At 38.7% G+C, this 12,135-nt stretch overlaps 1 protein-coding gene across 1 annotated transcript; it reads right to left on the minus strand.

Annotated features, from left to right (window-relative positions):
* Positions 1 to 1,843: 1,843 nt before the first annotated feature.
* On the minus strand, positions 1,844 to 11,012 carry LOC111947394 (nicotinate-nucleotide pyrophosphorylase [carboxylating]-like). Its single transcript, XM_023954543.2, has 2 exons — positions 10,648 to 11,012; positions 1,844 to 2,489 (listed from the first exon to the last, which is right to left on the minus strand). The coding sequence occupies exons 1-2, from the start codon at positions 10,898 to 10,900 to the stop codon at positions 1,984 to 1,986; spliced, it is 759 nt and encodes a 252-aa protein (XP_023810311.1). The 5' UTR covers positions 10,901 to 11,012; the 3' UTR covers positions 1,844 to 1,983.
* Positions 11,013 to 12,135: the final 1,123 nt, after the last annotated feature.

Here is a 12,135-nt window from a genome sequence, read left to right on the forward strand (position 1 = left end):
AAAACTGCTATAGTGAGACCCAGTCTGAAGAAGAGTGGTTTAGATATATCCGATCTAAACAACTACCAGCCGGTATCCAACCTGTCATTTTTAAGTAAAATTTTAGAAAAGCTTGTTTGTACTCAACTGAATGATTTTATTAATGAAAATAACATTTTAGAAAAGTTTCAGTCTGGTTTTAGATCTCATCACTAAACAGAAATGGCACTTGTCAGGGTCTTAAATGATCTCAGGTCCAATGCTGACATGAAGAAAGTATCTGTTTTAGTCTTACTAGACCTGAGTGCAGCCTTTGACACAGTTGACCACTCTATCCTTTTAAACAGACTTCATGACATGGTTGGAATTACTGGGACAGCTTTTAGTTGGTTTAAATCCTACAATACAAACAGAGATTTTATTGTTAATTTAAATGATTTCTCATCTGAAAGGCACAAACTGACTTGTGGGGTGCCTCAAGGCTCCATCCTGGGTCCCACACTTTTTAATCTTTACATGCTTCCACTTGGTGATGTCATCAGGAGACTCTGTATTAACTTTCATAGCTATGCTGATGACACTCAACTATATGTAGCTGTGTCTCCTGATGACACTGGACCCCTTGATAACCTTTTTAACTGTATTTTAGATATTAAAATGTGGATGGGAGAGAACTTTTATCTTTACTCTTATATTTTATATGCTATTTTATCAAATATTTATTTGTTTAATGTCTTTTAGTCCTTTTATATCTTAACTTATTCTAACTTTTTAGACTTTTTTAGGCACTAAATCATCTTATCTTATTTTATTTTAATTAATATTTGCATATCTTACCTGTTGTCATATTTTAACTTTCTTATTTTATTACTTTTACATTTTAGACTGTTTACGAGTGTTTTCTCAACCTTGGCTGAGGTGTTAGTGTTCGGGCTCCAAGAGATTTTGGCCATGCTTGTCCTCTGGCTTCTCTTGTTCCGGCTCCTCCGGGTTGCCAGGCCTGGTGCGCCCATGTTGGTGCTCTGGGACTGGGGGTTGGGTGCTGGGGATGAGTTGTGCTTGTGCTGCATAGATGCTGACACCCCGGCCAACAGGAGGACAGGGTGGACGGCGCTTTCTGGGTTTTCTGTTCTTAAGCTCTGTCATTTCTCTTTTACTTGTGCTTGTTTTTGTGTGTTTTATTTTGAGTGGCTTATTTAATGATTTTATTTCATATGTGGGGCTTGTTTTTATTGTATTCTTGTTTGTTTTTTATGGAAAGCACTTTGAGCTGTCTGTTTGACATGAAAGGTACTTTATAAATAAAGTTAATTTGAATTTGAATTTGGTGTAGGACAACAATAAATAAAATGACGGGTAACCAGAACTGTCGTGAAATATTATAGTCTGATATTTGAGATAAACAGTGCGGAGCCCTACCGGTATGTTTACCAGGCTATTTGCGTTTCTGAAGCCTAAAACGCTATCAAAAGAGTTTTGTTACAGTGGTATGGGAGAAGCAACAAGGATTATTTTAGAATACACAAAAGCTTCTGAAGCCACTGAAAAAAGTCCAGGATTAAAGATTATGGTTAGTTAGCCTTAAAACAGTACAATATATGTAAAGATCAAAAACACCTCAAAAGGTTTTTGGTTCCTGTGGCATCTTTCTGATGATGGATAAGATAAAAAGGCTTAAAATTGTAAGTCCGATTATTTCTTTTATTCAAGTCGTTATTAGTCAGGAAAAAAAAAGCAGTCGTTTAAAGAGCTTATTTGTGATGTAGCTAATACTCTGGGAGGGCCACAAGCTCCCTGCCCCGGGCTCCAAGGGGAAAGGGGGGGCGGGGTTGCCCCATGCCAACGGTTCCGCCTACAACTCGGAGGAAAATTTCTTATGAACTCATGCCGCTCTGCAGAATCTATGTCCTAGAAAAGGAGTTTTTTTTTTTTTTTTTTGCTAAAAGCGGTATAAGTATAATTGAAAGACCACTGGGACCACTATGAAAATAAATTCAAAGATTATCAGAGTGAGAGATCTTTGTAAATATCTGATAAATTAACATTTTTGACAGCTAGAGTAATAACGCAGGCATCTACGAGAGTACCCAAAATCCCCAAAAAGAGACCGACGTATAGTCTGGGCAGCAGACAGAGTTGAGAGGAACCCATGCAGAGTTTTTGAACGACACATTCTACAGATGAAGCGCAACTTCCCACCTTTGTGATGCTTCCGGAAGTCCAAACATGGTTGTCCATCAGCATCACCATCCCACTCAGATCCTGTCTATGCATGGAAGCACCGCCCACCAGCATGGCGTACTTCTCCACCAGCCGAAAGCCCGGCGTGGTCTTGCGAGTCCCAGCCACTTCCTCGTGCCAACCAGCAGCCTTTGCGAATGACTGAAGCCGAGAACAGCAGGTGGCGATCCCAGAGCCCCGGGCCAGGCAGTTCAGAGCTGGCCTTTCGCCAAGGAGGAGGTCCCTTGCAGGACCTCTCACTACAGCTGTAATGGTGACAACTTCTGGACCTCAACACACAAAATATTCACATGCACAGTTACTGAATAAATAAATGAATATAATTTAAATTAAAGCCACAGCACGTTAAAAGTCCAGCAGATGCTACTCGCCCCTCCCTCGCCGCTCCCCTTTGACCTGCCAACACTCGGTGATTAGCTGCTACATATGTCTGTCTCTCCCCCTCCACCTCTCCCACCTTGGTCAGTGCTGCACAGGACAAATTCATGTTTTTTGTTACAAAATGGAGGCTTTTCTGTTGGTCTTATCTCCATAGCAACCATTTCATGTTTTGGTCACCTGGTAGTGAAGAACACATCTATGTAGTTTTTAGAAGAATCAGCAAAAGAAAAATTGGGGATTTCCATGGCAACAGAGTGTTTTAGTTTACCATGGCTACATTCCCATTAATTCCATATCGTATCTCGTATTGTCTTGTTCAGTTTAAGTCAATGATTCATTTTTTTAAATGTTCCCAATGTTCTGGTAAGAAAATGTGTAAGAAACAGTGAAATGCCTCTTTGGCAAGTTCGCCACTATGACGCCATTTAAGATCCCCAATTTCCTATATTTTTGGTCGAGGAGTTAGGAGAAGTAAGATGAACATCACTAGGAGTTTTGATTTTGATAGTACCAAATGGATTTTTTTTTTTTAAATTAAAGATGGCAGCCCTTTACCAAGGTCAAAGGTCGACAAAACGTCTGTTGTTGTTGTAGATTTCATTTGGTGGCATGTGTGTAAATTTCATCAAGATTGTTGGCAAAAGGGAAAATTGGCAAATATCACACTTTACCACAAAATGGCGGCCAAGCCGTAGGTAATGTGGCCATCCCATAATAATTTATAAACTTCCTTCAACAAGTGTGTTTGGGTTTTGCTAGTGGATTTTGAAATATTTTTTTAATCACATTAGAGATTTTGTCCCCATTCATTTTTTTGACTGTTTCTCCCGCTGTGATGTCCTCTTTTTGGGGGGTGAGAGATGGGAGGGGTGTATTCAGTGTATTAAAAATTCATTTTCAAACTAGGAGCATGAAAAGGTTGGGTTATTTTTTGAGTCTGTGAGGGATCTGCGTTTTAGTGTGTAATAAATTCTTGATAAACACCATTCAAAGAAGTAACTGAACAGATAAATCTCACATTTCTGAATACATTTTTATGTGTAAAAATATATTTAAGGTCCTGTTTACATTTCGCTGTAAAGACCAAACCCCATCGACCCCTCTTTAAGAGCAAACAAAGTCTCTTTTTTTTTTTTAATAATGCATGAGTCATCCTGTTAACATATTCACAGCAGTGAAGTCAGGCAGTGTCATCACCCCACCCCTTCTCAAAGAAAATTTATTTTTGGTTTCTGAAAACTATGGTTTTAAAAAAAACACTTCTCAGAAACTCCCATCATGCTCTGTTCCGGCGATAAAGCTAAAGATGGACTGGCTGTGTGTGTGTGTGTTAATGTGTGAAGAGGTGGATCCACACATAACTGAAGTAAGCCTTTCCTTCACCCAAATTCTGACCACTTGTTGGACTGAGGCACTTCAGTCTGCCTAGTGATTTTGACTTTCAGCAAACTAAAGTTCAAGAAATGCTCCGCCACACGTTTTATTAACGACTCTACATTTCTCACACTAACCTGTTGACCTTCAGAAAGCATTTAAGCTGCACCAAAAGTCTCCCTACTGCCATCTGGTGCTTGATACTGTTTTTTTTTTTGCAAATAAACATAGCTCAACACATTTATTAACGCTGCTGGCGCAGTTGACAGATTTTTCAGCTTCATAGTCCTCAGGATGAAAAAACAAGCACAACAAGCTTGTTGTGATTGTAGCATTCCAGGTCTACGACCTGCTGCCTCAGTTACAGCTACAGCATTTTTTTTTTGTAATTTAAGTATTTTATTGAGTTTTTACAGTTTACATGTATAACAAACCCGCTAATAAAAACAAAAAACACTAATATAAAAATAAAAACAGAACATAAACGTAAACATAAACAAGTGAAGATTACCGATGACAGTTTGCCATGCATAGTGTATTAACGTGTCATCATTGATAGATAAAGACAGAAGCTGTACCATTTTTCCGCCACATAGATATTTTTGCAACTCACTTTTCCTAACATCTTTTCACAAGCGCTATTTTCTATCATTTTTTCTTTCCACATTTTTAGCGTTGGGATTTGGGGTTCTTTCCATAATTTAAAAAATAAGACGAGCACATGTCACCAGTCCAGTATTCAATACTCTGAAAGTAGTTTTGCTTAGTAGTGGCACCTCTTTTCTATCCCCTAAGAGACATAGTCTTGGTGATTTGGGAAGTTCACATGCTATCCAGCCCTGTATGCATTCCAACACTTTACTCCAAAATGTAGAAATAAGTGAGCACTCCCATATTGCATGAATAAAGGTACCTCTCTCCTTATGACACTTCCAACACAGATCATTTTCACTGATTTCCATCACTTGAGGTCTAGATGGAGTGTGGTAATACCTGTTAAATATTTTATATTGAATAAATTTGCCTCTGGCTTCCCTGATGTACATTCCATTGTCAGAAAGAATTGTTTGCCATGAATCATCATCGATTGTACAACACAGGTCTCTTTCCGATATTGTTTCAAGTCCTTTGCTTGTGTTTTTTTTAGCCCATGGGCAGATTTTATACCATTTGGATGCCTTGTTTAGCAATGTGGGTAGTCGCAGAAAATTTTCTATTGGATTCCCATATTGCGACAGCCTAATTTCCCTTTTAAGTAATCTCTAAGTTGTAAATACCTCCAAAAGTTACCGTGTCCTTCCAAATTATATTTCATCTAATTTCATCATATGACATGAAAATATCCCCTTGGAATAAATGACCAAATGTTCTCATACCTTTTTGCAACCACTGTGCCCAGTGGATAGATTGTTTACCAATCTTATTTTTAGGGTTGTGCCATAAAGATGCATATTTTTGAAGGTGTGGAGAGAGCTTACACTTTTTATGCATCTCTAACCATACCATCTTTGAGAATTCCAAGATTGGGTTGTTGGTTCCAAAAATATTGTGTATAAGAGCGGGCTGAGACTGCATCCCTGACGGGTTGATCTAGACCAGTGTTTTTCAACCTTTTTTGAGCCACGGCACACTTTAACCTTGACAAAAATCCCGCGGCACACCAGCATCCCCCCCCCCAAAAAAAAGCAGAAACTCATAGTCTGTTTTGATCTACAGCCCCCCCCCCCCCCCCCCGGCAATCTGACGTGCATTTTTGTGATAATTGTGGCAGAAAAAGCAGGAAGTTGCAGATGTTTTTTCTAAAAGATGTAATAAAACTTAAGTTACATACAAACTGTATGTTCGTTGTGGTTTCAAGACGTGTAACAAGGACGACTCATTGTACGCTGAGGCGCTGTCCCTGTAAGCCAATGCATCATGGGAGATGTAGTGTGAAAACTGCCAGAAAACGGCAGAAAGACTCGCGTCTCTGAGCTTCATGGTTTTGTTCACTTGTTCCACGGTCTGATACCGGATTCTGTGGAAAGCTACACCGCTAAAGACGAGCTTTAGCTGGTGTTTTTGTTGGAACTGAGTGAGTTATGAGCTAAATTGGAACAAGGAAGTGAATACTTTAACCACTTCTGATTGGTCAGACTGATGACATGTGATTAAGCCTTCAAGAATGATTGGTGGAGTCGTGGAGACAGTAAAAGCTGCGGGACTTTTCAGATAACAGTTACAGCTGCAGCTAAATCGCGTTACCGTCATTCTTATAAAAATGTCTTTGATAGAATCAAATAAACAGAAAGAAAAAAGTATTTTTACTATAAAAGTGCCAGTATGAGAAAGCTGCAGGTGGCGTACAATGATGCTCTAAGAGTGCTTTTAAATAAGCCAAGGAGGACGAGTGCTAGTGAGCTTTTCGTTTCACTCAGAATTAACACTCTCTGGGCTTGCATGCGCTCGCTTATGTTCAAATTTATCTGCAGATCAAACGCTTCAGAGAATACTCTCATCTTGGCCATAAGCAACATTAGATTTAGTGCAATACGTTTCCGGTCAAATCTATGGAAACACTGGAGGGACTGTCTTTTTACTTGTCTTTGTAATTAAGATTTTATAGTGTGGTATATGTAATCTTTTTATCTTGGTATTTATTCTTATCCTTGTTAATTAATTTATTTGTTTTTTAAGTATTTTTTATTAACTTTTGTATTAATTGTAACTTAACACTGTACCTCAGCTCGTGTATTCTTGACACTGTGTATTTCTTTTTAAAAATGGTGGGTCTGTGTACTCCTTTTTACTGATTGGACTATGAGTCTGGAATAAAATCTATCTATCTATCTATCTATCTATCTATCTATCTATCTATCTATCTATCTATCTATCTATCTATCTATCTATCTATCTATCTATCTATCTATCTATCTATCTATCTATCTATCTATCTATCTATCTATCTATCTATCTATCTATCTATCTATCTATCTATCTATCTATCTATTTTATGATCTTTCATATTCCTAACTCCTCAGTGTTTTATCAGGGCCTGTTTGGATGAACAAAGAGCTGATTTCCTGGAGATGGGAAATGTTTTTAGATCAGTGAATGAGGGCAATTTTCCACGGCACACTTGACCATCTCCCACGGCACACTAGTGTGCCGCGGCACACTGGTTGAAAAACACTGATCTAGATATATCAAAAAAAGGAGATAGTACCCCATTTGTGAAAACTGCAGCTTTTGGTCCCGAGTATAATGTCTTAATCCACCGGCAGAAATTGTCTCCAAATCAAAATCTTGTTAGTGCTGTAAACAAAAATTTCCATTCAACCCTATAGAAATCTTTTTGGGCATCGAGGGATATTGCGAATAGAAGATGTAGTAATCTCCTCATGTTATCAGCTGACAACCTATTTTGGACAAAACCAACTTGATCTTTATGAATAATCTTTGGCAGCTCCTTCTGTAGCCTCATTGCTAATATTTTTGATAGTATTTTGCAATCCACATTTATTAAACTAATGGGTCTGTAATTGGCTGGGTCCGTTAAGTCTTTGTCACCTTTTGGTATTAATGATATTATTGCCTGGTTAAAACTTTCAGGGAGTGTCCCAAAATCATAGGCTTCTTGAAGTACTTTAGTTAAGAACGGGCACAATATGTCTGCAAATGTTTGGTAGTATTCAACTGGAAAGCCATCTATCCCAGGTGATTTTCCAGTTTTCATCTTACTGATTGCTTTCCTAACCTCAGCTTCCGTTAAAGTAGAGTCCATTGCATCCTTTCCCTCTTGTGAAATCTGTGGTAGCGTCATCTTATTAGAATAGAATAAACAAGTAAACATATTGATAAAAACAATAAAACATTAAAATAAGGTAAATTAAAATAACGCGTTAAAATCAGATTCAAGTTCATAAAACAAGATAAAATGGATGAATAAATAAATAAAATAAAAAGTACATATAAATAAATAACTGAATAAATACATAAAAGTAGTAAAAAGTTAGCTAAAAGCCAGGTTAAAAAGATGGGTCTTGAGCCTTTTCTTAAAAGCATTAATGCTCTCTGCGGCTCTCAGGTCCTCCGGCAGACTGTTCCATAAACGGGGACCATAGTGCTGAAATGCAGCCTCCCCATAGGTTTTAGTTTTTACAGTTGGAATGGTTAACAGACCAGTGCCAGAGGATCTCAGGGTCCGCGAGGGTTCATATCTTACTAAAAGATCTGATAAATAAGAAGGCGCAAGACCGTTAAGACATTTAAAAACTGTTAAAAGTATCTTAAAATCAATCCTGAAGCATATGGGGAGCCAATGCAGGGATTTTAAAATTGGGGTGATGTGAGCTCGCCTCCTGGTCTTTGTAAGAACTCGTGCAGCAGAGTTCTGGAGAAGCTGAAGGTTCCTAATGTTGGTTTTTGGAAGACCAGAAAGCAGGGCGTTACAGTAATCAACTTTACTCATGATAAAAGCATGCATTAGCATCTCCATATTAGCAAGAGAGAGTAGTGGGCGGACTCTAGCCAGATTTTTGAGATGATAAAAACCAGTTTTAACCACCTGTTTTATATGGGGGATAAAAGTCAGCTTAGAGTCGAAGATAACGCCCAGGTTTCTGACTGTTTCTGAATGACTTAATGAAAGTTCCTGTAGCTTCAGAAACTCTTTCTCCCTCTTGGCTTCAGGACCGATAACTAAAATTTCCGTTTTGTCCTGGTTGAGCTGCAGAAAATTATTTGCCATCCATAATTTTACATCTAAAATACAGTTAAAAAGTGCTTCTATTGGTCATCAGGAGACATAGCTATATACAGCTGGGCATCATCAGCATAGCTATGAAAACTGATGTTGTGGCTCCTGATGACATTCCCCAGAGGAAGCATGTAAATGTTAAAAAGCAAGGAGCCAAGGATGGAACCTTGAGGCACACCACAATTAATTTCATGGACCCCAGAGAAGTGTGTGTCGATGCTTACCATAAAGTTTCTCTCCATGAGATACAATTCGAACCACTTGGGAACAGTCCCTGAAAGGCCAAGACTTTTAAGTCTGTTTACAAGGATCAGGTGATCAACTGTATCAAAAGCTGCGCTTAGATCTAGTAGAACTAGTACTGAGATCTGACCTGAATCCAAGGCACATCTGACATCATTAACGATTTTTAACAAGGCTGTCTCTGTGCTGTGGTTCGTCCTAAAACCAGACTGGTTTATCTCAAAAATGTTGTTTTGAGAGAGAAACTCATTCAGCTGAATAAAAACAAGTTTTTCTAAAACCTTACTTAAAAATGGCAAGTTGGACACAGGTCTGTAGTTATTAAAAATTGAAGGGTCTGAATTAGTTTTCTTGAGTAACGGTTTCACCACTGCCGTTTTAAAGGCAGTAGGAAAAATACCCGTCTGTAGAGAGGAGTTCATGATATTTAAAATCTCACTCTCAAAAGACCTGTAAAAGGATTTAAAAAGTGATGTAGGGATGGGGTCTAAAAAACAAGTTGTTGGATTAACAACAATATCACTATATATAACAATAACACTAGATATATATCTAGTGTTTGGTGGTGTTTTTGTCAACTTGTTGGGTGGCTCGCGTTAAACATCAAGGTCATAGAGCCCTTCCTTCCTACTCTGTTTACATCCCAGAATGCCCGGTTATGGTGACCGTTTTGGCCACGTTGTTCCACTCTGAGTACAGAGCCTATTCAGACTGAGAAAACTCGGAGCAAACTGGAGCTCAGGCCAACTACAAACAAACCGAGACCACCTTGAAAGATGGATCCCAGACTGGTTGTCTGTCCCGGACCAAATTTTTTATGGGTTATCGGGGTAAACAATTCTGGTTCACTTGAAGTGAACCAAATGTGTCCAGTTTGAATACACCCTTACAATAGCCTTCGAAAACTTCACAAAACACTTACCAAATGCGCAACAATGGTATGATCCATTTTCATGACATCTCATGAGGTGTCCATATGAACCTCAAGGGGAAATACACATCTGCGCTCCCCTTCAGATTTAGCTGCTCCCCTCTATGACCCTCCACGGACCCGGATAACCCAAAACGCTGCAGCACCCATTTGGGTCAATCCCATAAACGGATGCATGTGACAAAGGCTTTATTCATCAACACAACTGTGTGAGTTACTATAGACCAGGGGTGTCCAAATCTAGGCCACAAGGGCCGGCAACCTGCTGGTTTTCCAGAAACCCTGCCTTATCTGCTGTTGATTACCTGGATCAGGTGTGTTTAGCCAATAAGGAGCGTCAACGTCAGGTTGATTGGAAAACATCTAGGACACCTGCCTTTGAGGCCTTGAATTGGACACCCCTGCTTTAGACCCTCCAATACATCCTAACTAAACTCCAGGTATAAAGAAAAATGTCACTAATGTTTTTGCTTTGATAAAGATACCAAATAATGGTGTTAAATGCATCAATGAGGGTCAAAGGGTTAACATTTCACTTTATTATTCCCTTTAAATATAAAAAATAATTTATTTTAGCTACATGTGTAAAAATTGACACATCACAGATCTGAAAACCAGTAACATTGTTTTGATTTAACTTTTGCTTTTTTATTTTTAAATGTTAATCTTGTTTTTGTAACTCAGTTATCGGGCTTCAGCACCATGAATTACCTTATACATATTTTGATTGCAGACATATGAAACCAACGGAGGGACCTACCAAGCTCAGCTCCTTCCTGGTAGATCCAGTCCACCGTGCAGCCAACCTCATTGAACACTGCCGTGAAGAAAGGGCAGCCTGCCAGGACTGTACGCGGACTTTTACACAACAACCTCGCCTCGGCTTCTTCTGATCCCACACACACTCCAGCTGGGTCAAAGTTCGGGGTGTCTTCTGCTAGCCACTCTCGTGCCAGCCGGGTCAGGGTGTGACGTGGGACTGAGTGGGCCACTGGGTGCATTGATGCAGACATACTGAAGGCCTGAGAATAAACTGAGAATATTGCAGGTTGTATTGCAGGTATAAATTGTTCGAATTAAAACAAAAGTACCTCTCATTTGTACAATAGATAAAAATATAAGGACATTGGAGGGTTCATAGGTTTGAAAACTGAATAGTAATATTTATTTTTCAAAGAATAAAGAAATAAATAGCACTTATCCACTAATAGGATAAAAATACTGTGACTATAAATAGTTTAAAGACTAGAAAAATACTGTAAAGACTTTTGCTTTCTTTACTGCCCCTGTGTCAGTCTAAACAACACTGATAAGTGTGAATGCTCCCTCTGTGCAGTATTAAAAGCAGTACAGCTTTAGACTAGAACATACGTACCATAATTAGGTTAAGAGGTCACAACTGAGGTTTCCCATTGATTCCTCTGACCAATGTGGCTTCCTCACAGGCCCCCCTTCAGCATGTTTTCACATTTAAGTAATTCATTTTGGATAAATGTGACATGTTACTGGAGTTTTCCTAACTGGAATACCTTAAATTCTTTTGTTACTAAGATTATGCACTCAATCTTTTTTGACCCTTGGAACTAATTGAAGTTTAAAGATATTTTGCTAAGACAGATTGAAAAGTAAATCTCTACATAGTAGCATTAAAAATGTTTTTAAAAAACGCATTTTTTTTACATTTACACATTTACACAACTTTGGAAGTTTTTGGTTATAAAAATGTTAAAATTGAGCTTTGATTTCTTTATTAGTAAAATCTTCCAGCTAGACGGCTCAGTTGGCTGCATTGGACTGGTGCATGAGAGACCAGTATTCAATTTGGGGCACAATGAGCTTCATCCAGTGTGGGTCTATGGGCAAGACCATTTACGCTACTGCCTGACAATGTTACCATGAGGGGACCCAAGTCTGGGTCTCCCTGTGCCCGTCCCCAGCCTGGATAAGATACATAGTTGTGTCTTGAAGGGCACAAAAATCTCTGCCAAACTACCTGTACGAAAACAACAACATATATTGGGAAAATCAGAAAAAGGGAGATCTGAAAAATGAAATCGCGAAAGTGCCACTAGAATGTGCGTTGACTCCACTATTGATTTTCTTCAGGGGTCTGAACTGAAAATGTACATAAAACCCTTTTATATGAAAACACTTAGGTTGTTTAAACAACTGTTTGTTTCCCATCATAATTTGTGGTTGTCTGTTCGATTCACTTTTGATTTTAGTTTATTGTAAACAATCCAATTTG

The sequence above is a fragment of the Oryzias latipes genome, chromosome 1 (genome assembly GCF_053564925.1).
Source record: "Oryzias latipes strain Hd-rR chromosome 1, Olatipes_Hd-rR_3.1".
NCBI lineage: Eukaryota > Metazoa > Chordata > Actinopteri > Beloniformes > Adrianichthyidae > Oryzias > Oryzias latipes.

Bases quoted from the DNA above. Each gene is read 5' to 3' on its own strand.
- LOC111947394 (XM_023954543.2), bottom strand. From the start codon at position 10,900: ATGTCTGCATCAATGCACCCAGTGGCCCACTCAGTCCCACGTCACACC. The intron at 2,490-10,647 runs GTAGGTCCCTCC...TTGTGTGTTGAG, and splicing joins CCAGGAAGGAGCTGAGCTTG to GTCCAGAAGTTGTCACCATT.